At 36.2% G+C, this 25,879-nt stretch overlaps 3 protein-coding genes and 2 long non-coding RNA genes across 7 annotated transcripts; 2 read left to right on the top strand and 3 right to left on the bottom strand.

Moving 5' to 3' along the window:
- Positions 1-3,744, bottom strand: HD2C (histone deacetylase 2C). Of its 2 annotated transcripts, none has more exons than XM_087126525.1 (10): positions 3,598-3,744; positions 2,576-2,646; positions 2,286-2,497; positions 2,110-2,126; positions 1,970-2,014; positions 1,713-1,891; positions 965-1,093; positions 759-849; positions 438-576; positions 1-349 (listed from the first exon to the last, which is right to left on the bottom strand). In XM_087126525.1, the coding sequence occupies exons 1-10, from the start codon at positions 3,608-3,610 to the stop codon at positions 286-288; spliced, it is 960 nt and encodes a 319-aa protein (XP_086982651.1). In that variant the 5' UTR covers positions 3,611-3,744; the 3' UTR covers positions 1-285. The 2 variants fall into 2 exon arrangements, with proteins under 2 accessions (XP_086982651.1, XP_023540314.1); XM_023684546.2 differs by having other exon boundaries at positions 2,110-2,120.
- A 1,656-nt stretch (positions 3,745-5,400) lies between these two features.
- On the top strand, positions 5,401-11,717 carry LOC111800900 (delta(14)-sterol reductase). Its single transcript, XM_023684805.2, has 13 exons — positions 5,401-5,706; positions 5,791-5,908; positions 6,028-6,098; positions 6,247-6,303; positions 7,599-7,690; positions 7,864-7,911; positions 8,103-8,223; positions 8,314-8,360; positions 9,015-9,096; positions 10,245-10,321; positions 10,422-10,541; positions 11,140-11,214; positions 11,294-11,717. The coding sequence occupies exons 1-13, from the start codon at positions 5,638-5,640 to the stop codon at positions 11,445-11,447; spliced, it is 1,131 nt and encodes a 376-aa protein (XP_023540573.1). The 5' UTR covers positions 5,401-5,637; the 3' UTR covers positions 11,448-11,717.
- A 1,746-nt stretch (positions 11,718-13,463) lies between these two features.
- On the bottom strand, positions 13,464-15,126 carry LOC147791546 (uncharacterized). Its single transcript, XR_015422235.1, has 3 exons — positions 14,986-15,126; positions 14,361-14,547; positions 13,464-14,026 (listed from the first exon to the last, which is right to left on the bottom strand). It is a non-coding gene; the product is annotated as an uncharacterized LOC147791546 (long non-coding RNA).
- LOC111800637 (DNA glycosylase/AP lyase ROS1) lies at positions 14,349-24,448 on the top strand. Of its 2 annotated transcripts, none has more exons than XM_087126271.1 (20): positions 14,349-14,488; positions 14,951-15,563; positions 16,026-17,762; positions 17,847-18,239; positions 18,744-18,834; positions 18,929-20,303; positions 20,395-20,474; positions 20,626-20,710; positions 20,784-20,875; positions 21,421-21,489; positions 21,609-21,645; positions 21,717-21,799; positions 22,087-22,563; positions 22,784-22,820; positions 22,913-22,976; positions 23,116-23,252; positions 23,360-23,425; positions 23,513-23,627; positions 23,697-23,735; positions 24,111-24,448. In XM_087126271.1, the coding sequence occupies exons 2-20, from the start codon at positions 15,062-15,064 to the stop codon at positions 24,227-24,229; spliced, it is 5,598 nt and encodes a 1,865-aa protein (XP_086982397.1). In that variant the 5' UTR covers positions 14,349-14,488; positions 14,951-15,061; the 3' UTR covers positions 24,230-24,448. The 2 variants fall into 2 exon arrangements, with proteins under 2 accessions (XP_086982397.1, XP_023540192.2); XM_023684424.2 differs by having other exon boundaries at positions 14,394-14,535.
- LOC147791545 (uncharacterized) lies at positions 22,245-25,296 on the bottom strand. The gene is made up of 4 exons (XR_015422236.1): positions 25,143-25,296; positions 24,750-24,815; positions 22,495-22,599; positions 22,245-22,385 (listed from the first exon to the last, which is right to left on the bottom strand). It is a non-coding gene; the product is annotated as an uncharacterized LOC147791545 (long non-coding RNA).
- Between the last annotated feature and the right edge of the window lie 583 nt (positions 25,297-25,879).

Below are 25,879 nucleotides of genomic sequence, written 5' to 3'. Positions count from 1 at the left end.
TAAAGTAACATTAAACAATATATTACTGAATCTAAAAAGACCTACAGCATAAGTCAAGACTAGCATATGCGATATCTAAAACGAACCATCACCAGGAAAACCAGTGTCCATACATTAAAGCTTATGATAATAATAACATTTGAAATCACATCAGAACATTTAGAAGATGAACCTCGAAAGGGTTGAGGGGTAGAAAATTCAAAACCAGCCAGTATCGTGGTTCGGATCTAACGTACTGGCCAGGTTGAGCAAATCCAACACGTTCTTCCTGAAACATTAACCTGGTCACTTCTCAGCACTGTGCTTAGCCTTTGTGTGGGATTGTAACGCAGTTTCTGAGCCAAATGCCCTGCAGTAAAGTTTATTGCCACAATTAGACTAAAGTTTAACCATTCAATTCTCCAAGAAATTAGAAAAACACGTGTAGCAAGAGATACCTCTTGCAAGATTTGCAGGGGAATGCACCACTAGCTGATTTGGGAGTCTGCTGTTTATTTTGGTCACTAGCAGCAGGCATTTTCCCAGCCTGTTTTGAAGGATGAGGAGTAGCTACATGAGGAACGCCTTTCTTGCCATCTGTCGTAAAAAATAACATTAAATTAAGTATTAAAAAAACGAACAATCGTGAAATTGCAATGCAATAACATGGAAAAGGAATGTGGTAAGATCGAGTGGTCAACTCCACATATCTATATAGCAATATAATGGCTAAGAAATCAGAATGTAAAACATGTTCATAAAAGTCAGAAGAAACAAACCAGTTTTCTGGGGAGTGACGAGTTTTGTCTTCTTATCAGGAGCAGGCGCTTTATTAGCAGCCTCTAAAGGCCTCTTCTTGCTTGCTTCGGCCTTCAATGGTTCCAACAATTATTTGGTTGAAAAAAATAGCAAATAAAAGAAAAGAATGCCTAGCTCGAAGCAATCGAGATTCTCTAAGAACTAGATAAAGATAGCAGGCTTGAACCTTTTTTGGTGTCTGCTCATCCTCTTCCATACTGTCATCCAAGTCTTCATTTTCATCGTCATCATCACTGTCGTCCCCAGAAAATTCATTTTCATCATCACTGTCATCTTCTTCACCTCCATTTGCATTCTGAAGGAAACCAGGACAGATGATAAAGAAAGTTGAAATTAAATGGCCATATTAGTATCCATTTGAAAATCCAGAAGTCTTCTTCGCGATGTTCTCTTTTCAAACCTTTTGTGATGCTTTTACTTTTCCTTTGTGATTCTGTTTCGTTTTCTTCTTTCATTCATTTATGGAATTTGTATCTTTTGAGTATTAGTCTCTTTTCATTTCTTGCAGAGTAAATCCTAAGATACCAACTTCGTTATATGCCTCAGACAATAGCAAATATCCAAGTAGCTCAGGAAGAGACAATGCTCCATCGGGTATGACCATTGTACAGGACAAAGATCAAAAGATTCAAACTACTGCACATGATAAGGTAATCAAATACTGGATAAATTGAAGCGGGGCGGATTAGCCGCATTTTTTCAATTGAAAGAATAAGGAATTATTAAAACTGTTTCAGAATAGCCAAAATTCTTTTGATCAATGATTTGAAAACCTATCTTCATGGTACATTCTCGAGTTTCACATGGAATGAAAATGAGAGCTAAATTAATTAATTTTGTACGCTGTTTATCATGAATCTTTTTTTTTTTATAAATAAATTCACACTAAGAAGTAAAATGACATATAAGTGCACCTCGTCATCCGAGCTGTCTTCATCCTCATCATCATCTTCATCAGAACTGTCTGCATTCTTCTTAGTGTCAATAGAGCCACCTTTGTTTGGTTCTACAATCTGCACTTTTTTCTTCGTTCCAGAAGTACCAGGCTTTTCATCTTTCTTAGGCTGTGGTTGTGGCTGTGGCTCTGGTTTTCCTGCAACCAAAGTATTATAGCATAAGTAATTAAATATAAATGACAAATACACAAACCAGTATCAGAGAGTAACATTACCATTGTCAATGACAGCTTGTGGAAGATCCTCTTCAGAATCAGTATCTGAAAATGGAAAAGAAAACACCAAACCAGTGCTTATTCATTGGTTTTAATGAAATAAAATAAACTACCAATGCCTTTTTTGAGAAATAACTTACAAGATTCCTCCGTAGCAATGAGAAAAACTCAAACTAGTCAAGGGAAAAACACAAGAAAGTGCGAAGTAAACAGTTAAACTACAAAACTTTCTTTTTAATGAAAATTAAAAAAATTAAATTAAATGCTGAATTTAAAAAAAAAACTAAAATTATTTAGGAACTCAGAGAAAGGATATTCTTCTGGAAGGAGGGATAAATATCCCGTAAAGTGAACGCTTCCATTTTTCCAATTATGAGATAGCTCAAAGTCTTTGTCAAACACCAGATCAAAAGAAACTTGTGGGAATTTCTCTGAGGATAATGTCCCCAGAACAAGCTTTTGATTGCCGACCTTGACATACAGAAAAACCTGTTCACTTCCTTTGCTCTTGGACTCTCCAAGGCATGCCTGCGGAAATTATATAACTCAACAAATGCCCAACTGATTTCTCATCAACATATAAACAAACTAGCTCAAAGACAATACCTGCGACAAATGCAATATATTCTCCTCTCCAGGACTCACCAAGAGAGGTTCTCCAGCTTTAACCTCAGCACCTGCACGACATATCGATAGCACTGAGTCGTGGAAACACATAGAGCCAGCACAGAACTGAATATGCATATACCAATGTGCTTTTAGTTAGGTACATCGACGTGTAAGAGAACTGAGAATCTGTAGTAACTCCAGCATATCCACCAAGAAATAATAGGCACATGACACATAAAACCACTCTCCATTTCCAGCAGAAACTGTTATCTTGATCTTTCGTCACCAGCCAGATAGTTATTAGCGACAATAAATTACAAATAAATGTCGTCGAAAATTTGGAATCATCCAGCCATAGCAGCTCCAATTAATTTTTTCCTAAACTATAAGTTCAAAAAACTTCTACGCACTATGAATAAGTAGGAACTCATTAATTAGCCAAAAGAAGGGAGCTGACTAAAAAGGCCGCACATAAACAAGAAAATAAAACGACCAGAAAGAGCAAAAACGTAAAGACTGAGATGAAGCAATCCTATCTCGTTAAACAGAACCGATGTAAATTAACAATGCACATCAAATTTCAAACAAACCATATCCATAAATAATCACATCTCCGTAAAAGAGAAGCGAGTCCAAGATCGTTCAAGCGCCTTTTTCCTTCAGTCTCTTAACACTCAAATTCACGTCATATACACACAAATTCCAACAGTGACGAACTTAATAAAACAAAATAGCGGTTCAAATCAAATTATTCCCAAGATAGCATTGAAAATTAAGAAATAGCAAAATTCCAGTGCATAAACAGGTAGCCTAAACCGAGAAGCTTCCAAGGAAGAATACAAACAAAAACAACTCCTTAAGCTAAATGTACTCTTCAACTATTTTTCTACAGTCGTAATACCTAAATCACTACAAAAAAATGAAATGAAACCCGTTGATCTTAGCCAATTAAGAAGAAGCGCAGAGAGAAGAAAAAATCAATGAAGAAGCAAAGGAGAAAAGGGAAGAGAGGAAATTACCCCAAAACTCCATTGGAGAAGAACAGAGATCAATGGGAAGTTGCAGGTAGGGTTTTTGTTTTTATTTTTGTTTTCCCTTTTTATCTCAACGAAGGCGAAGGACTGAGCCCTAGTAAAGTGACCGTAAAGTTCCGTGGAACTTATAATCAAGTGTTTCGCGTAACACTGCAATCTTCCAATACCTTTAAATGAATAAAATATAAATTAGTAAATGTCTATTTTCTTTTTATAACTACTTATTCTCTTTGTTGTTTCTGAAAATTGGTCTAAATACCGATAATGTTTGCTTAATCCATCCTATCTAAATGGTATGTGAAAGTTCTGTGTACGTGTATGGTAAGAAGCAAATATCCGAGCGTCGGATTTGAACGAACGTGAAGCTTGTATCTGAAAAATTTAAGTGAGGTCAAGAAACATTTTTCATGAAGATGTCAACAACTTGGTTCAGAGGAGGCATAGAGCAACAACCTGGTTTGAAGGAAGCATAGAGACTTTCTTGGCCATCAAAAACTACAGAGGGATCACCGCTCGCCGCTGCCTTGGCTTTGGTGAGAATATGTTTAACCCATGAAGAGGGATTATGTAGAAGGGGAAACCTAGAACAAGGGACAAAGACAATGTTGAAGTTGGAAGAGTCGCCGCAGTGGGCGAAGGAGCCAATTTTGGTGAGATGGTCTGCGGCGACTTGGTTGGTGAAGAGGCTAGTGCAGCGCTACGATTCCAAGGTAAATCTCTACAGTAGATTGATGGGCTTATCGAGATTCTGTATATTTTTGAAAGAACACTGATGAGGATCCTGAAATTAGGGTTTTTGTGAAGGACGAAGGTTGATTGGGAAGAAAATGAGAGAGACCATGTTGGCTAAGGTGAAAATCAATTGTGTTGGAAAAGGTGAGGTTGTATGTACAAGTATGCCGAAGGGAGATTTGGAGGCCAAAAGGGTGGAGTTGAAGAGTAATCAATCGACTTCGCATCTAGCAGCAGTGGCGACTGCCCCAACAGCGTCAAAGCCAGCAGCAATGGTGGAGAAGAACAGTAGAGGATTTCAAAAGCCATCGAAAGTGCTCTAATACTATGAGAATGTATGCTTAATCTACCACACTTAAATGGTGTGTGAAAGTTCTCTATTTATAATAAATGGAAACAACAATAAATAAAAAGATACATAACAAATATTTAGATATTTGCTTTATAATAAAATATTAAATATAATATATACGGTAAACTATAATTTAGTATTAAATATCATTTACAACCTTATATTACAAATACATTTTTATTATTTTATAAACATAATAAAAAAATGTTACAATCACTCGATTCTCAAATTTAATAATTTTATTTATGAGATTTTCATTTATATTTTTTGTTATTAACTAACATGATATTTTCTTTATTAAAAAATATGTTTGTTAATTATTGTAGATAATATATATATATATATATATATATATATTAAAACTCTTTTATTTTTATTTTTCTTTTTTCTTTTTTAATTCTTTATTCATCGTCTTTGTCACCTAAACAATAAATCTCTTTGATTGTTGTTGACAAAATTTATCTTAAAATTCAATTTTTATTTTTATTTTTAAATAAAAATTATTAAAAAATAAAATATAATTTAATAAAATAAGAAAATAAAAGCCACGATAAGCACGAATTTTATTTTATTTTATTTTAGTTTAGTCCTGTCTAGAAAATTCAAAAAGTCAACTCATTTGTTTTTAAAAAATAAAATGGTTAAAAAAATAGAAACAATCTATAATTTGATTTTGGAAAATTAATCAGTATAATTAGGAATTTGGGAAAAGGCAGCCCAGCCATTCCCGCCTGCTGTGGAGATTTACAAGCTAGCAGAGCAGTTGAACCAGCGCCTGTGGATTTAGTAGCTGCAATGAACAGACTCGGGGCTCGAGCTAAAGGCAGCCATAGTTGAAATTAGACAATCCCGAGAAGAAATTAGTTCCAATTTTGCAGCAAATTATCATTGTTACCAGAGGAAACAAGTCGATCGAGCGACAAAATCCGAACAAGTTGTCAATGATCGATTTCTTGAGGAATATGGATCTGGAGTTTCTTCTTCAACTTGCAATCCCTTCTTGGGAAGCTGTAAGTGCTAATTCTTTTGTATAAGTTTGATTTAGACTTCAATGTGTTTGAGATTCTTCCTGCTGTATGTTGTTGGATAATCAGGTTGCTATACTTTCCATTTTCTTCTTTTACTTGGCGATTGCTGGCTCTGTTCTACCTGGAAGGATTATCCCAGGAGTGATCTTGTCGGACCGGACTAGGCTTCATTATCGCTGCAATGGTATCGTTATCTCATATGTAAATGCAGTTTGTTAAGTTTGATATCACTGAGATCATCATTTCTTGGCAAATTAGTACTAAAATTTGGATTCCTCTTGGGGTTCTTTTGTGCTGCTATAGGTCTACTCTCTCTTCTGGTGCTTCTTGCACTTCTTGGGATTGGTGTTAAGATGAATTACATTTCGCCCACTGTGAGTGTTCATTGATTTTCGTATGTGTTGGATCACTCTACTTATTTGGCTCTACAGAAAATTTTTTTATTGAAATTTTGTATTAGTATTTCTTCCTTGATGTTGGTAACTGTCCTTATTAGATGCTTATAATACAACTCATATGTAGGCAATTTCAGATAGAGGGGTGGAGCTGTTATCCGCAACCTTCTGGTTTAGTGTCCTGGTATGTGAATTTCAAATTGAATATCTGAACTATTTGCTATGCAGCTGATATTATCAACGTTACTTGCTGACATTTTTCTGCATCGAACTTTTGCACATCACAACATCCCTGTTGACTTTTCACGCCTACCTTTTTCCTTTTGAGATTTGAGTGGTGGTGATAGAGACTAATTCTTGTTGATAACAAAGAGGTACAAGGCAAGGGTGTAACGACACATGGCCAGAATTTGGAATCCGAATTCGGCACTTGATGGCCCCAACATTCTCTTGCATCATGGTCACGTTACTTACTCCTCGCTTCTTAGCGTGAAGACTATCTCCACAGATCAACCCGAGTTTCTCCAGCATGTTTTGTCTTGACTCGTATGCATCTTAGAAAAATTCCCAGGAGGATACCCAACATAGAATTGCTCCAAGCAAAACATAAGTTCTTATGATTGAGCTACCATAAAAGAAAGTGCACCTTGTTGGTATAGTTAGTACTTTTAAATTCTTTAAATCTTTCTTAGACATCCTATCTTGAGGATTGCTCTCATTCGAATGTGGTCTCAGTTTATTCATGTATTGTTCCTTTACTCGGGTGTCGCAAAGGGGGATTTCGAGAACCCCTATCTCTTCTAAGCCAAATGCATAACTAACCAAAACCACATATACCTCTAAGCCAAAGCTTTTATTTGTATGCTTCCTCATATTTACTCAAGCTTACATCATAATCGTCACATGGACCCCACTACAACAATCCTCACACACACTTTTATATCATTTTCTGCCCCCTCATTCTCTTTGTAGTTTTGACATTAAGCATTGGGGGTCGATGAAGTGGTTCTATCATGTTGACAAGCTTCCGTATGGATAACTATTTCTGCACCTAAACGCAAAACTTCTTGTCCCTCAGCGATAAATAGTTGGTTAGTGTAGAATACGCTTGTTTGTTTCTTAAGATATCCCATTGTAATTCTGAAAGGGCTTTATGTTATAAGAGGAATTCAATTGGGGATTCTGTTGATTTGTAACTTCCTAGGAACCACTTGGGAAGATTTCCTACAATGACCATCAATAAGCTTGTTTCTAGGCCCCCAAATTCAAATCATCATGCAAGAATTGATGATTATTCGATTTCAATAATTAAAACACAATACCAGTACCATGATTCTTGCACTATGTGGTTATTCTTATAACATGTCCTTTTAACTATTTGTTAAGTTTGGTCTCTGAATCTTCTGGTCATCTATTATCAATTACTTCTCTATTTCTAGCTCTCTTTTTTTAACCTTCTCTTTAATGTCTCACTTTCAGGCAACATTTTTACTTTGTGTTGCTGGCTACAGTTCAAGTAGTCAAAGTTCTTCTCTAAAGCCCTGTATCACAGGGAACTTTATTCACGATTGGTACATATTCAATTTCGGTTCCTTTCTCTGTATATGTATAATGTCACTGCTTCTCCTTTTGGCTTTTAGTTTTTGAAAGTTTGAAAAAAGAGGCATAATTTTTTTGTTTGCTAAATTCTTGAAGTCTGATTTGACCACTTATCTAAGTATCAGCTTTTTTTGCTGCTTAACAGGTGGTTTGGTATACAGTTGAATCCTCACTTTTTGGGCATTGATCTCAAGTATGTTACTTATTTAGAACTTTATCACGTGCCATTCAGGAATAATGTTATTAGTTTAAACGCCACTTCTTATGCAACGATGCTCTCAGCCGTTTACATTTATTGATTTTCAATATGCTTATTATGTTCACTAACAGATGGTCCTTTGCACCGATTTCATATTGACAAGAATGCTTTAAGTCCTCCTGTAGATTTTTCTTTGTGAGAGCTGGAATGATGGGGTGGCTACTTATTAACCTATCAGTTCTTGCCAGAAGTGTTTTGGACGCCACCCTAAGCCAATCAATGATTCTCTACCAGACATTTTGTGCGGTAAACTGATAGTTTGTATTCCATCATTTTTTTTCCTTTTATTTTGGTGGCATCTAATGGTTGGATGTTTGGTCTAATATGTTGATTCAGTTATATGTCCTGGACTACTTCGTTCACGAGGAGTACATGACCTCCACGTAAGTGTATTTTCAGATCATTCTTTCCTGTTGTTTGAAACATGTTTTGAAATGCTTCTGAGCTCGGTCTCTTGATTGAATAAGAGCCAAGGATCTTCAACATCAACAAGTCTGCCAATGAAAAGTAATGAATATAAACCGTGACCAATTCCTTGGACACTAGGGAAATAAAATTGTGAATGGCATCCGTTAAAATGTTCTAGCAGAAGCTTATATGTTGCTACTCTTGGATACCGGTGCTCATTGAATCTCGGTTATGTTATTCTTATTATGACTATTGTCTGTCTGAGGTAGTTGGAGTCTCTGTATTTTATCCATATTAGCCGGCTTCTAAAACATTTTTTAGCCTAACTGGTTACTTGGAGACAGTCATGAATCTGGTTCTGCCCTTCATCAACTCTCTAATCAGCAACCGAATTACCTTGTACGAAAAACGTGTTATTTCAAAAGACAGGTTTCTGGTGAATAATAGCTCTGTTTGTATAACATAAAATAGTCTCCATTAGATTTTGTGCCTGCCATTATGAATTCTTAATTGCCATTTTCATATGAACTGTGGTCATTATACATTTTTATGCTTGGAGCACTCGCTTCATTTCACTTGCGATCTTGTGCAATCAGACTGAATATTAAGGCATGATTTATCTTGTGTAGATGGGACATAATTGCTGAAAGATTAGGCTTCATGCTGGTGTTTGGAGATCTTGTTTGGATTCCTTTTACATTTAGCATTCAGGTAAATAATGAAGTAGTTTACCAGTTTCTCTACTGTCACTCAAGCATTCGCTTTCCCTTGATCTTCATTAAACTAGTGAGAAGCTGGAGAGAGGAACAAAATATTCCTTTTAAGGGTGTGGAAACCTCTTCCGAACAGACACATTTAAAACCTTGGGGGAGCCAAGGAAAAGCCCAAAAAGGACAATATCTATTAGTGGTGGACTTGGGCCATTACAAATGGTATAAGAGCCAGACACCAAGCGGTGTGCCAGTGAGGACAGTGGGTCTCCAAGGGGGGTGGGCTGTGACATCCCACATCGGTTGGAGAAGGGAACGAAGCATTCCTTATAAGGGTGTGGAAACCTCTCCCAAATAGATACATTTTAAAATTTCGAGGGAAACCCAGAAGGGAAAGCCGAAAGAGGACAATATCTGCTAGCGGTGGGCTTGGGCTGTTACACAAGCGCAAAACCTCCTTTAGGAATATAGAAAGATCACTCCATAGATGAAGTAAACAGAAAAATTATAACAACCCTTGGTAAAATATAAGAAAGCATCCCCACTAGAAAATCATTCACAAATTGTTCTTCTTCCACACAAAGAAACCTCCTCGAAATACAAAAACCCCCATGAAAGCATAACCAAAAAGAATATTAAAGAGCTTAGAAGTTTGAATCCTCAACTCCACATGTTGAACTAACAAAAAAGAATACCCGAGCTTCCCACAGACCTCCTTCTATCTTTTTCAATCTAGGAGGCTATTCCCCAGACTTTCATCTGCTTATTAAAAGCCATCTCCTTGTGGATAAAAGAAAGGAATTCAAGATCATCGTCAAGTTCCGCTGTATTATACTTGCACTATTAGTCATCTTGTTGACTAAAACTTTTGCATGGAACCAGGATCATTATCGCACTTGCTCTGATATTGTTTGTATTTTGTGTCCAAATGGATTCTTAATTCTCCAATTTCAAACTGAAACTCACCCATATGAGTTCAGATTGTCTTGCGCATTTACCATCACAAATTCTGGACCATTATCTTCATCCGTCAATTTATCTTTTAGAGCTTAATGTAGGCTCTATGTTAAACTATCTGTATATTGTAAGTAGTAATGGATCGTAAGTTTGTTTTCATATTCAGATTATCTGTGTTCGCTTTTGTTATAGGGTTGGTGGCTTTTAACAAACAAGGCTGAGCTAACAACAGCTGCTACCATAGCTAACTGCTCGGTCTTTTTAATCGGGTAGCTATCACGACGTGACATAACTTATCATTGACATTTTCTTTTTCCTTGTCTTGAAGGTTCACTAAGATGTGAGATTTTTGTGTACTAATTTGGGCAGATATCTTGTGTTTAGAGGATCTAACAAGCAAAAACACATGTTTAAAAAGAACAACAAAGCGCTTATATGGGGTAGGCCTCCCAAAGTTGTAGGAGGAAAGTTGCTTGCTTCTGGTTATTGGTAAGGTTTTCATCTATTTTTGTTTATTTGTTGTCATAGGCATAACGTCTCATTAAGTGTTTTGAGGGGAACCGAATTTTTCTGATAGCTTTTTAGGGCTATACTGCAATGTTCTCATTTCTTGTTTTTCCGAAGTGTGTTTGATAATGGTAACGTTTCTTGTTCTCTCAATACGTTAAAGTTTTTCTCGGAAATAATACTTCAGAATAAATTCTTCAAATTTTATACACAAATTTAGAGACTCTTAAAACTGACAAACAAGAAACGTAAAACGATCAATCCATGAACACGTGTTTCTTAGAAACTAAATCCGAGACTCCAGTTCCGGTTAATTGTGCTTGTCAGCCTGAGGCCTGTTGAGATCTTACATTTTGCAAATCATGGGTATTGTTTGGACACCATTTCTCAGGACATGGCAGGCCACCCTATCACTAAAAGGTGGATCAATTTCAATCCACTTTTATTTCCTCGTACTCATCTGAAATAACTGTTATTGGTGTCGTAAGGCGACGCAATCCCGGTGTCTCGTCACTTTGACCCTCTGTTCACGTCGCTCGTTCTTCACGGCCTAAAAATCTAATACTTGCTGTTGAAACAGGGGAATTGCTAGGCATTGTAATTACCTTGGAGACTTGTTGCTTGCACTTTCTTTCAGCTTACCATGTGGGATAAGGTAATTTATTGGTTCCTCTTTCTTTGTAGCCAAAAGAAAAGAAAGAAGAAGAAATCTGATAATCCCGTCATTTTTGCAGCTCCCCAATTCCATACTTTTATCCCACATATCTCCTCCTTCTGCTAATATGGAGAGAAAGACGGGATGAAGCTCGATGCGCTGAGAAATATAAAGACATTTGGGCGGAGTATACCAAACTCGTCCCTTGGAGAATACTGCCTTATGTTTATTAGCATAGACAGATGTTGTTACTTGTGTGAAATATGAACACTCTCGTCGCCGAGATTTTCGTCGTCTTCTTGTCTGGTGCTTCTCTTCTCTTCTTCCTGAGGACACAACTTTCATCTGCTTCCCATGTTCATGGATTGTCTGCATTTTACAAGGTCTGTGTTAAGTTATTCTTGTCTGCTTATTGTGTCTTTAACTTGGTTAACCTGCACTTCATTTTCTAGATTTAGAAATTCTTGTGACAATGGGAATAAATAATCTCTCCTTTATTATCATCTCTCTCTTTCTCTCCATTTTTTTGTTTCCTTTATTGGTCTTAGTTTTGATAAAATTAATAGAATTGAGCAGCTGGTGACATGAACTTGACTTTGAGTCTCCGAGGCTATAATGGTAGAAAAGTTTTTCTTAGGCAAAGGAACTGCAGAGTGAAGTTGGGTATCGGGTATTCAACAGGAATGCCTCCGAGCATATTTCCACTAAGAAAATAAGAGAGTGCTTTACCGAGTGGGAATGCAGAGTACTCAATGTGCAATTTCTCAAGGTCTGTCCTCCCATATGGTTGTATCTCATCAAAGAATGATAAGAAGCTGCTTGTTGACACTAGGAAAAAGCGCTATCAGTCTCAATAGAGTCAACCTGTACTAATTAGGTTGTGGTTGGATTGGCTGCAAGCGGAACATAATTGTAGTTTCATAAAAGTAGAAACTGTTCCCAATAATTGGGCAAACAAAAAAGATTTTCGACAAAATGCTCCTATCCCACCATGCCTGCCCCTAAGTGGTACGTGTGTAAATGTCTACTAAGTTTTTAATGTTATTAAAAAAAAAAAAACATTATAATCTTTACAAATGTTTAATAAGTTCATTATTTTTTAGTTTATGAGTGTATTAAGCCTTTAAATTTAAAAATTAAATTCAAATGCTTTACAAACGTATATTTTAAATAATAATTATTATGAAATAGTTTTAATAATAATTATTATGAATTAGTTTTAAAGGAATTTATTCCTTCAAATAAATTATGAGTAGAAATTTTGCTGAATGACAGATTCTCTGCCTTCGGAAAAGTGAAAGGATGCATTGATTCCTTCGTTGAAATGTTTCCTTCCATCATCTGTCACTTAATCATTATAATAATAATAATAATAATAATAATAATAATAATTATTATTATTATTATTATATTTTGTAAAATTAAATTAATTGAAATACAAAATACAAAATACAAACGGGATGCAGTTATATTTATCAAGTCCTAGAAAAACCAACTATATTTTAAAATTTTAATGATTATAAAAGTTATTATTTAATTTTATAATCCGTATTTCAGTATGATAAATATATTTTACGTACGAACATATTTTAGTGTTATTGTAGCAAGATATTTGTGAGTATACTAATTTCATTTTAAAATCTAATTATCTTAAAAAATGGGAGCGTAAATACGAACTCTTTTAACTATTAATTTTTTTCCGTAAAAACTATAATTTTAATCTTACTTTTAAATAATTATTTTATAATTGAATGGTCGCTAATAAATTAATTTGAGTTGACTTTAGCTACCACAAAATACTGTTAAATCGTTTTAGGAAGGTATTTATGGGTCCCACAGATCAATTTATGCTGGAAAAAATATATTAGTTTAAAGGGTTTTGAAGGCCAACTACTTGGTTTTGGGGGACACATAGACTTTTTAATTTTCAGTGTCCTATCTTATCCAAACTACATGGGACACATTTCCAACAATATCATATAAATCAAATCATATTTATTTGCTTATATATATATATATATAACTATTTAATGTCTAAATTATAGCAGTACAAAATCTTATACTCATTATATAATTATGTATTTAATTAATTTGGTTAGTATAGAAAATTAAACAAATGAAATAGCAACTATTTTATTTGCCAACATAAAAATATCTGTCATTACTTTATTGTGAAATACCTTCATAATTCAATAATTATAGAGATGAAGATTAAATTTATGGATATTTAAAACAATTAGTAATTTATCCACCACCATGCTATAACTAGCCAGTTTTCCAGTTCCCAATGAACCAAAAAGAATTTATATTTGTTAATTTAATTTAAAATTTTGGGATTGTGTACAAAAATTTGAATTTTCTGGGATGAGACAAGAGGGGTCTGGCCAATGGCAGGTTCAAACAATAAAGGCGGCCAGCGCTGTGTCTTTTGTTCTTAAATTACGTGTCAACCTTGAACCAAAGCAGCACATAGTTTCCGGTGATCTGTAGGGTCAAGTTATCAAATCTTCAAAACCAATATGAATAATAAAAGGCCAAAAGATGGAAAGCTTTGAAGATTCCCTTGGGGTCAAGACTAACGGAGGCATTGACTGACGGAATCGCACCGTTTGCTAATGCAGTTAGTTTGTTTGCTTGCCGTATGCATCAGGTGGGCGTTAAATCCCCCACCGTCATCCTCTCGGTTTTCGTTAGCTCACGTGTTTGTTCCCAAACCCGACACTTAACGCGCCGTGGTAGTTAGTTATACCCTATTTTCAATTTGGCCCTTCCGTGGTTGCTTCTATCTTACTCCACATCCCCCATTATCATCCTACACCAATAAATAAATAAATAAATAAATAAATAAAAGAATTATTAAGCCCAAAAAAGAAATATTCTATCCAAATCTGTGTCTATGTCTAGGCTTCCTGTTGCAATAAAAAAGAATATATATTATATAATAAAGTGATCCAGAGATAAAATAATGACTTGAAAATTATTATAATATTTAATTTTAAAAATTTTATATCAGAATTGTAAGGACGTAACATATTAAACATGCATGATGATGATCTTCGTGCAAGCAAAAGAAACTATGTACAGCTCCTGATAAGGTACTGAGACATAAGAAGGTGAGAATGGGCAAGAAGAAAATAAGTAATCACCTGATCAAAGAGCTCTGCAAATTTATAAAACCCACCATCTTTTTGTTTGGTTTTTCCTTTCAATTCTCCCCTCACAGAGATAAAGGGAGTGAAGGGTTGAAGGAAGATAAGGATTTCTTGGCTTTCCGGTGAGTAGTAACAACTCAGATCTGGCCGACACTGACTCAGTCCTCCGGTAACTATTCGCCTGAAAGTATGGTGATTTTTCAGTTTAATTAATTTAGTAATGGAAGGGAAAGGGAAAATTATTGTGGCTTGTTGGGATTTCTTTTTTTTCTTTCGTCTTGCCCTTCAATTCCAATGATCATTGAAGCTGTAGACTGGACCTCTCTCTCTCTCACTCTTCTTTTTCTCTCTCTACTTTCATTTTCTTTCCCCCATTTTTGAAAGCTGGGTGTTTGCTGCCATGAAAGAGCAGAAGTTTTGTAGAAGGGAGATCTTTAATTCAGATGGGCTGTTAATCGTTAAGTCTAATTTTGTACTGTATTTCAGCTACGATCTGTTTGAGCTGGAACATAAAACTGGCTTTTTGGGTTTCTCGGTGCTAAGAGACACCATGAAATTTCTAAACTTGTCGCGTTTTCTCACAGTGAACGAAGAATTACGTTAAGAAAATAAGGCGTACCTTTGCCGGAAGCTGGCTTTTCTGGAGCAAGCTTGAGGGCTAAATTGGCTCTTCTGCTTGAGTGAAAACCAATCGAATGGATTCCGGCCAACATGAGGGAAATCCGGCCTATGATCAAGGCGGTTCCTGGATTCCGGCAACACCCATGAAGCCCATTTTACCAAAACCTCCGCCGCAGCCGCTGATCTATGCAAGGATAGACCGAAATCAGCCACGGTCATACTGGGTGGGATCAGAGAGACTCTCAAATTCGAACGAAGCTGAGACCAGCAGTGGAGTTGCATGTTATGGTGAAGCTAATGGTTCTTACGGTTGGGAAGCAGCTCAGGCTGGGCGATTCCAAGTGGGCTGTAATGATAATGGAACAGTGGCGAAACCTTCTATTGACGCATTAGTAGAGGGCATTCCCTTTTTGCAGCTAATGGCACTGGCAGATGCGGCTTCTACTGTGGGTGCGGATGCTACATTGGGTGGAAATGCGCATATGTTCGATTCTGGCTCCAGCTATCGAATTGAATTGGAGTCTAGCTCTATGAAGGGTCGTCTCAGTAACTCCTGCATACCTGAAGCCACAGGGTGTAAGTCCAGCTTATATAAATAGTAATTTACACGGAGGATTCTTAAATATGGTACAACTGTGATGCTTACACAAAATTTAGCATAAGAAGCATTAAAGAATAAATTGATGAGTTAAAAGCAGGGCTGTTGTATTAAAAGTGTAAATCTTTGGGGAAACTGAACCAATCCAACAGATAAGGGAATTTGTAGGAGAAAACTGATTAAAAATGGAGAATTCATGGTGAGTTTACTTTCAGCTATTTGTTAGTTCCTGGATATTCATTTTCTTTATTTGACATTTCTGTTTCCTGTGAAGTTCTGCAATCTACATGCTTCAATTAGTTTATCATATTCTTTCTACTTACTTTGTGGAGAAGAATGTAATTCAGATTTGTTCCTATAATGAATAATATGAGAAATCTCTATAAGTTCATTGTTGTTGACATCTAGTGTTCTGAAAGTTTGTACCTTCAACTTTACAGATGAAATATCTGACCATTTCCGGCATGCTTATGACCTCAATTTTCGATCTGGGATGGAATCAGATGCAGCTGCAATCAGACTTACTTCCCAATTCACACCTCCAACACCAGATATGGGCAAGAGTAAATATACAGGAAGAGAGACAGAAGTACAGCAGATACCAACTGAGAACAGCAGGAATGATAGAGAACAGAACCACCACTGTCATACTTTGATAACAGTTGATGGTGATAACCTGAGAGAAAACTGTAGTACTTCAATAACAATTGGCGGGGAAAACCCGAGAGAAAATAAAGAACTTGATCCTGCAATGCACTCAACAATTACTGCTACCTCTACCCCAGATGGAAAGGAAGGCAAGAATGCTGGTAACCTGAATAAAACCCCACCACCGAGGCAGAGAAGGAGAAAACATAGACCTAAGGTCATAATCGAAGGAAAAACTAAAAGAACAAAGCCAAACTTGAAGTCAGACAGTTCCAATCCAAGTACGAGAAAGCGTGTCAAGAAAAGTGGACTCAGTACGCCTTCAGCAACTCCCACAATGCAAGTAACAGGTGAAATCTCCGACCAAGAAATGATCGTGCATAGAAGGAAGTCATGCAGAAGGGCCATAAATTTTAATTCTCAGGCACAGACAAGAGACGGATTCTTCAATTCAGGGCCACTGGAACAAGATTCACTCACTCACAACTTTCAATCAACTACAGGACTAGAGGAAGTGAGGCTTGAAGAAGTAGGCTCTTCCACCGATCCAAATTGGCCCACGAATCATATGTTGAAAAGCTACAAGTCTCTGCCAGAAAAACAAGCCCCACCAGCTGAAATTTCAGCTGAGAATAATTCTCCTGAGAGAAGACTGCATTCAAACAACAAAATGGGGAACACAGAACAACATGGTAAAGTAATTTCCAATTCCGAAGAAGGAAACATGGTAGAAACCATGCTCAATGATGGCAATCCATCGGTACCAGGAAGTTCAAATGGTCTTATCTTCTGCAAGAACTCCAATTCGACTGCAGGAGAGCAAGCAACTTGTTGCCTGACAAAACGTTCTCAGACCAACAAACAAGCAGATGCTACGAGCATAAATTTAACAGGGGCCCATTATAATGCATTATCTGCATATCAGTCGATGTCCTGTTTACACTTTCCCCACATTCACAAGAAGAAAAGATCTGAGAAGGGCCAGAACCCAGTCTCCTCTAGTGCATTTACTAGAACAACTGTAGCCACACATTTCATGAGGCCAGAAAATGCATGCTCTTTCAATAATCCTCAGAGAGATCACATGGTATCAAGATCCAACATAGCTGGACCTCAGTTTAATACTTGTAGAAGTAAAACCGCAGCTTGGCATGAAGGAAACGACCTTCAGGGTAAGTTGCTAACATATGGAGGTATCATGGCTTTAGGTCAGACTGAGAGAACAAAAAAGAGACCCAGAACAACCAAACGACTTTCTAAATTGTCTCCACCAGCAAGAATTGATGACTGTGAGAAGCAGCAAATATATCCTACTAATCAAACTTCTTTGGACAGTTCTGCAAAAAATATCAATATGTCTCGAACATGCATAAATGGGCTATTTGAGACAATGCATGCAACAGTGGCAAAGAAGAAAAGAACCAAGAAGAATTTTCCTTCAAACTCAGCACTTCTCAATATAAACAAAGATCTTCAGGACTGCAGATCTGTATCCTTCAATCCTTATCAATTCTTTCCCAAAACATCAGGTACCAAGATTAAAACTCCCTCTAATGCTCAAGAAATTCACCCATTTAACGATTTTTTTTCTTCACTTTCCTTTATCTATACAGGCACTGCTTCAGAACATGGCAATCAAATGTGCTTTATTGATGCCATAATCGAACAATTTAAGCATTTAGACATCAACAAGGAAAGCAACAATTTGGGATATAGAGAACGAGCACTTGTACCCTATAACATGCAAAATCAGGCACTCAATGCCATTGTCGTTTATGGAAGAGAAGGAACTATTGTACCATTTAATCCTATAAAGAAACGACGGCCACGGCCTAAAGTTGAGCTCGATGAAGAGACTGGCAGAGTATGGAAGCTTCTGATGGGAAATATAAACAGCGAAGGCATTGATGGAACAGATGAGGAAAAGATTAAATGGTGGGAAGAAGAGAGGAAGGTGTTTCGAGGGAGAGCAGATTCATTTATTGCACGGATGCATCTTGTTCAAGGTACAATATAAACTATTCAACTCTTAACCAACCACTATTAAAGAGTTACATCTAGAACTCCATGTAGACATCAAATGAATGACAAATCCTAACAATGAATTAGCTTTACATTTGATAAGTTCGTTAGACAATTGGGTTTATGAGTGATGGAGCATGCATTAATTCAGGAAAATCAATACAGGCGAGAAAGAGAGTACAAGGAAGGTTTCTAGGGCAATTGTAAGAGTTTAACAGGAAATCAAGTTCCTAGGCTTAGCAGTCTCGTGCTTCAGACATTCCTTCTTGTATATGCTTTTTCAGAGAGGATTAAACAGAAAATCAAGTTCCTAGGCTTTGAAGTCTTCATACTTCTGCACATATACATGTGCTTGTATCAGCAATGTGTTCCAAAAAACACCAAATGAAAATTAACTTGCATGAAAGATTAGTCTAGGCCTAGTACGCATCCTTACTATAACTACTTTGCTGATCAGGCCAAAAAGTAACATAATTGCATTTCTTCAGGAGATAGGCGTTTCTCTCAATGGAAGGGATCAGTCGTGGACTCCGTGGTTGGAGTATTCTTGACCCAGAATGTCTCCGATCACCTTTCTAGGTAAGCTAGATTGTTAAATGGTGTAAGCTAAGTGTAATTCAAAGTCATCTCTACCTCTTTTGTTTCTTTTACTAACTCCATCTAAGGTTGGCAGCTCTGCCTTTATGTCTCTTGCGGCACGCTTTCCTCCTAAGCCAAAGTGTCACCAACCATCATGCTATCGAGAGCCAATTATAGAGTTGGATGAACCGGAAGAATACATGTTAAATTTAGAGGATGGCATGAAATTTAACAAACAGATAATGCAGCAACAAATAAGTGAAGAGGGGTCCTTGATGAAAAATGAAATGGAAAAAAGTGAAGGACAAATAAATGTTGACAACATTGAATCTAGCGGAAGTAATATTGAGGATGGGAGCTCAAACAAGGAGTCAGAAAAGAAAAGTTTTAGTTCATCTCATAACATTCTTGAGACATGTAGCAATTCAGTGGGAGAAGTATCGTTGACTGGAACCAGCCCAATGCAAGTATGTCTCTCTGGAGAGAGAGAAATATTTGATTCGTTTTCATTTCAAGACTGTGTGGATTCTTCGATTTCTCATACCAGTGAGGGCATTGAACCTTCCTCGGAGGGAAACTCAGAAGATCTACCAAGCTGTGCCAAAGTGGCACACTTGGACTCTTCCTCAGAGGAGCTTATTCAGATGGCAGGACTAAATACTCTAGATGCTCATGTTACAGCTGATACTTCCGTTGACCAGTCAGAGAACACCACAATCAATAAATTAGCAGGAAAGAAGTGTGACAATGGAATAGATAGCACGTTCCAATCAGATGAACAGGAAATATTCATAAAAGATTCTGTCAGTCATTTAAGTGGCTATCAAATGCAGCAAAACCACACCTCGGAATCCTTGGAGGCTGACTGCTGCCAGACGCGCAATGGAGTTAAAACTTCTAATGATTGCCAGAACAAGGATGAACTTTTTCCTACTGAAGAAAGTACACAGACTGTAGAATCTGACAATCATGCTAACGTTGAAGTAGAGCTCATGGCAAATATCCACGAAGCACCATTGTCTAGTAGTGAATTAAGCATTAATGCAAAGGAGCCAAGCTTGACCTTACAGTCTCGAGGCAGTGTGATCGAAGACCCTCAAAATGTAGAGTCGCCAGCAGAATGTACAGATAATGTGCGTAAAATTCCACCAAATATTTCACCAAATGCTACAGAAATAGCAACACAGTCGAATCCAAAGGAGTATGACCATTCGCTTAGTAACGAATTCAAAAAGATGAAACCTGATACTTCAAAATCTCCGAGAAAACAAGGTGCAAAGGAGAAAGAAGGGAGCATTAATTGGGATGACTTACGAAAACAGGCAGAAGCCAACAGAAGGACACCACAAAGAACTGAAAATACAATGGACTCATTGGATTGGGAAGCTATAAGATGTGCTGATGTGAATGAAATTGCACACACCATCAGAGAACGGGGCATGAACAACATGCTTGCTGAACGAATCAAGGTATCAATATAACATTGATTTCTGATTACATGATCTAAAATTTTAATCACTCCCTAACACTAGTTGAGCATTGGATGAGTAATTTGTACAGGATTTTCTAAACCGACTGGTGAAAGATCATGGGAGCATTGATCTCGAATGGTTAAGGAATGTTGCACCAGACCAAGCAAAGTAAGATTAATTGAGAACTTAAATGTCAAATTCTTGAAATTGAAACTGAAGAATAGTCAGAATGTTAACTTCTGCACTTGAGAATATGTTGCATCCACCAAAATTGCATGAAGCATACATTGGAATTTATACATAAATGGAAAACATGCAGAGAATATTTACTAAGCATAAGAGGATTGGGACTAAAAAGCGTGGAGTGTGTGCGACTTCTTACTCTTCATCATCTTGCCTTCCCAGTAAGTTCAAAATGAAGTATTGATATGAAACCAGACAAAACATATGTATGATTATCATTCGTACCTTGAACAGGTTGACACAAATGTTGGACGTATAGCTGTACGACTGGGATGGGTACCCCTTCAACCATTACCAGAATCCTTACAGTTGCATCTTCTGGAATTGTGAGTATGACGAGCATTGTTAGAAAAATCCATACATCTTTACCATATAAAAAAAGATGTCGAGAAAACTATTGTGAAATCCATGATCCATTATTTAAAGTTTACAATTTTAACTAAAGACAATCTTTCTAGTTTACAATTTTAACTAAAGACAATCTTTCTATTTCATGTATTCCTTTTGATTAGTGCTACAAGTTATTTTAAACTATATCACTGTTATCACTGTTTATGAATAATTTGCACATGAAAAACAGAATTAAACATTTGATTATTATGATGACATATAAACTAAGATCTACAACACTATCTTTCCAAGTAAAAAAAATATAATATGAAAATAAATGTTATTTTTAAATATAGTTCAGTTGATAATACCAGTTCTTAAAAGAATAGAAATGAACTAAACTTTTAAGGATGTTTTAATTATTACTACTTTCCAAATAAATAATAACAAAACTACAAAACTTCTAATATTACCTATAAAAGAATAGGCAGACCTAAACGGAACGCACACCATTTCAAGCTTTTCTTGCTGCCACTCCCAGGTACCCTGTGCTGGAGTCAATCCAGAAGTATCTATGGCCTCGGCTTTGCAAGCTTGATCAAAGAACACTGTAAGCTTGTTTTCTACTTACAAACCTAGAAACGGATGCAAGTTATTTATCATTTAGTTGTGGAAATGACGATAATTCAAACTAAACGCCCGCTACTTCGCTATAAAATCTGGATACAGGTATGAGCTGCACTACCAAATGATTACGTTTGGAAAGGTAATTTTTCTTGGAAATTAATTCTAACATAAACAACTTATATAAGAGCTTAACAGGATTGTTTGATACAGGTCTTTTGTACAAAAAGCAAACCAAATTGTAATGCTTGTCCAATGAGAGGAGAATGTAGGCACTTTGCAAGCGCATTTGCGAGGTTTGGGCATCTTTATCCTAGTCCATACAGTCTTTATTTCCCTCTCTCTCTCTCTCTTTCTTCATTTCCTCTCCTTTTAGAGAGCCTGTGCGCATAAGCAACACGATTTGGGCTCCAACTAACGACAACCATATTGAGTTTAATTCTTCCAGAATGTCACTGGATTGCATGTTAAGGGCAGATACCCTACTTTAAAACTTAATTCTTGCAAGCAATTTCTTATAGGTACAACAATCTTTAATTATGGATATGTGGGTAACTAATAGACATACTTCTTACATATCCAGTGCAAGGCTCGGTCTTCCAGCACCAGAAGATAAAAGAATAGTCAGTACTACTGAAAGCAGAGAACTTAACGATAACCAAGCCAGAACAATCGACCAACCAATGCTGTCCCTCCCTCCCCCAACATTATCACCTGATGAAATCAAGCTATCAGAATTAAGCCATCAATCTGGTAAAATGACTGCAACTGGTACGTGCATACCCATTATTGAAGAACCTGCAACACCAGAGCAAGAAAGCACCATACAAGCTGCAATCAGCGACATTGAGGATGCCTTCTATGAAGATCCTGATGAAATTCCTACAATAAAACTAAACATTGAGGAGTTTTCTTTGAATTTACAGAACTACGTTCAAAAGAACATGGAAATTCAAGAAGGTGACATGTCAAAAGCCTTAGTTGCACTAACCCCAGAAGCTGCATCCATTCCCATGCCCAAACTTAAGAATGTCAGCCGGCTGCGAACAGAGCACCAAGTGTAAGCAAAATATTTGCTATCCTTGCTCCTAAAGATCTTTCAGATTCCCAATAGACGATTGTATCACTAGGGAGTGAATTGAAAGCAGTATATGACAGTTGCAATAATTTAATGGTTCGGAAAATAGTTTGGCCAACAGATATCCAAATTTAACGGTCTATATTGCATCACATTTCAACGGAATTTCTACTTTGCGTACTAATTTTTTCTTCATCTGCAGCTATGAACTTCCAGATAACCACCCTCTTCTTGAAAAGGTTCGTGATTTATGAATCAAAAGGACGAAAAGTTTACTTTTCTTTTATGGGGAATATGGAGCAATATAACTGTGGTATCTTTTATAATACAGTTGAAGTTAGATAGAAGAGAACCAGATGATCCTTGCTCGTACCTTTTGGCTATATGGACACCAGGTAGATGTACCTCCAGAACATTAAAAATCTCGAAGCCATGGACAGAAGACTTAGCCAAAAGGAGATAAATTATGGAGTATTACTTTGACATGTATTCGCTCATGAATTCTGTAACATGTTCTATTTTGATATTATTTAGGTGAAACAGCAAATTCCATCCAACTTCCAGAAAAAAAGTGCGGTAATCAAGAACATCAATTGTGTCATGAGGAGGAGTGCTTCTCATGCAACAGTGTCAGAGAAGCTAGCTCCCTCATGGTTCGAGGGACTCTTTTGGTGAGACATAACTTGTCAAATAAGTGGGTTATGAATGTATTAGTATAAAAAATCCTAACCGATACCCCCCCCCCCCCCCCCCCCAAAAAAAAAAAAAAAAAAAACAGATACCATGCCGAACGGCAATGAGAGGAAGCTTTCCACTGAATGGTACCTATTTTCAAGTCAATGAGGTAAGGTTGAATAAGATATATACAATGTTATCCTGTTCTTCCTTTGAGGCTTGGTGCCACAACTAACTATGACTATTTCCTTTGTAGGTATTTGCGGATCACGAGTCAAGCCTCAACCCAATAGATATTCCTAGGGACTGGATATGGAACCTTCCTAGGCGTACTGTGTATTTTGGGACCTCCATACCAACAATATTTAAAGGTTGCTCATAGAACATATACCTCTTATCATATGATTACTTAAATAATAACAGTTCTTTTTGTCCACCAGGTTTATCTACACAAGGCATCCAACACTGTTTCTGGAGAGGTACCTATTCTTCAATTTACTGCTGTATCTATATTTGCTATTAAGAAATAGAATATAGTTTGCTATGTAACACACATATATGTAAACATTTGCAGATGATATATGAACAAGTTTAACATTTATAAAATCAAGTACGAGGTTAAAAATGTAAGAATACTAGTAGCAGCGTACACAATTTTAGGCTCTACTGGTCCAGCATCAACTAATAACTTGGAGTAAACATTAAAAAATTCTAAAAATGGAGCATGTAGAAAATTTGAATTGAATGGTTATCTAATCAATTTGAACGATCGTGTCTAACTTATCTGAATCCCAGCCAAAAAGAGATTTGAGAAACCATCTATTTTCACTCTAATGTATTCAAATAATTTGCAGGATTCGTCTGTGTAAGAGGTTTTGATCAAAAATCAAGGGCACCCCGACCTTTGATTGCCAGGCTTCATTTTCCAGCCAGCAAATTGAACAGAGGAAAGGGTAAGACAGGGGACCAATAAGAGGAGGTGAAGCCCAAACCAGGATGGCACGAACAACATAGCAGTAAGAAAAGAAACATTTAGTGACACCGCATCCAACCCATGGCGAATAAGTTAGTATCCATTTGTAAATTCTTGTCTTATACGTGATTAACGGGATTAGAATTAGTCATTTCAGGCACAAATCCGAACCATTCATATCGACCAACACTAGCCATGAATTATTTACTAATTTCTCTATCCAAGATGTGAGATACCAGGTTAAATAGCATACAGCAGAATACAGCACATCAGACTTTCATCAGCTAAAAAGAAAAAGGCAGATGGAGCTAGTACGGTTACTGATCATCAACTAATTAACAAACTAAAAGTAGTCGAATTATCTAGTAATGAACTACTCCACAACTTCGTAAACAACCACTGGTTCTAAAATCTTAAGCAGCAAGGCGTTGTCAATTTTATTTTGATGGCACAAACATCAAATTTCTTGCAACGGAAATTAGATGAATTGTATTTGACGAAGCAGGATCGAGAAGCATACCTTGACTCATAATGTATGCTGCAAGCGAAAGCGCAGATGGAAAACGAACCACAGAGGAATATCAATCTGAAGAACAAGCGGATTGAGCTCAAACGATTACCAATCATCGAACAATAAACAAAATAACAGTAGCCGAGTTATATAGCAATGAACAAATCTTGCGCAACTTCCTAAACAACCATAGATTCTGAAATATTAAGCCGTTAAACTGGAGACAATTACTTTAATAGAACCGACATCAAATCTTCAGCAAAAGTACAAATAATGTGAGAAACTAAATTGGATTAGACGAAGCAGGATACGATTATAAGATAAACAGATCTTTAATTTGACTAACTTCAACTAGGCGCTTGAAACATCGTTAAGACTATTCTTTCAGATGAAGAAGCGTACCGATTCCGAATGTGTAAAGCGAGTGAGAGCGAAGAGAGATCGATTCGCGGATGGAGATTGGACTGAGGACAAAGCGGTGAAAAGCCAAAGATGTGAGAAAGCGGGAACGAAAACAACGAGAGAGAGAGAGAGAGAACGTGATAAAATGGGTGTTATTACCTCTTGCCGCCAATTTCTTTTTTATCCTTCCCGCCAAGTTACATTGATTTTATTTTTTTAAGCACTTTTTTTTTTAATTAGGCGAAATTGATAAAATACCTCTCATCTAAATTTTATATAAAAATATTCTTAAATTTTAAACCAATAATAATAATAATAATAATAATAATAATAATAATAATAATAATAATAATAATAATAATAATAATAATAATAATAATAATAATAATAATAATAATAATACGCGTAAAATTTAAAAAATAATCTAAAAAATACTTTTAAATTTTAGAGATAGTTAATATTTTGTTTAAAAAATATCTCAAAATTTTAAAAATATTATTAATATCGCAAATTTTTTTAAAAACTTAAAAAATAACTTCAATTTTAAAAATTTAAAAAAATATTTATATTATTAGTGTTACATTTCAAAAATAAATATTTGAAATACTAATATTAAACTTTTTAAATTTTTTTTAATTCTTATGTTTCTATCCTTTTATTTATATATTAATGATAAATGTATTTTTAAACCTTTAAAAAATATTAATAATATTTGTTATTATTATTTTGTTAAATAA

Source organism: Cucurbita pepo, chromosome 8 (assembly GCF_057944985.1).
Source record: "Cucurbita pepo subsp. pepo isolate OVF chromosome 8, ASM5794498v1, whole genome shotgun sequence".
Lineage (NCBI taxonomy): Eukaryota > Viridiplantae > Streptophyta > Magnoliopsida > Cucurbitales > Cucurbitaceae > Cucurbita > Cucurbita pepo.
This window is presented reverse-complemented; position numbering and strand designations above follow the sequence as displayed.

Excerpts from the sequence above, each read along its gene's own strand:
- LOC111800900 (XM_023684805.2), top strand. The coding sequence starts at position 5,638 with ATGATCGATTTCTTGAGGAATATGGATCTGGAGTTTCTTCTTCAACTT. Across the intron at positions 8,361-9,014 it reads GAGGAGTACATGACCTCCAC|ATGGGACATAATTGCTGAAA; the intron begins GTAAGTGTATTT and ends TATCTTGTGTAG. Across the intron at positions 11,215-11,293 it reads AGCTTACCATGTGGGATAAG|CTCCCCAATTCCATACTTTT; the intron begins GTAATTTATTGG and ends TCATTTTTGCAG.
- HD2C (XM_087126525.1), bottom strand. Across the intron at positions 1,892-1,969 it reads ACAAGCTGTCATTGACAATG|GAAAACCAGAGCCACAGCCA; the intron begins GTAATGTTACTC and ends CTTTGGTTGCAG. Across the intron at positions 577-758 it reads CGTCACTCCCCAGAAAACTG|ATGGCAAGAAAGGCGTTCCT; the intron begins GTTTGTTTCTTC and ends TTTTTACGACAG.
- LOC111800637 (XM_087126271.1), top strand. The coding sequence starts at position 15,062 with ATGGATTCCGGCCAACATGAGGGAAATCCGGCCTATGATCAAGGCGGT. Across the intron at positions 20,876-21,420 it reads CAGTTGCATCTTCTGGAATT|GTACCCTGTGCTGGAGTCAA; the intron begins GTGAGTATGACG and ends TGCCACTCCCAG. Across the intron at positions 21,646-21,716 it reads AAATGATTACGTTTGGAAAG|GTCTTTTGTACAAAAAGCAA; the intron begins GTAATTTTTCTT and ends TGTTTGATACAG.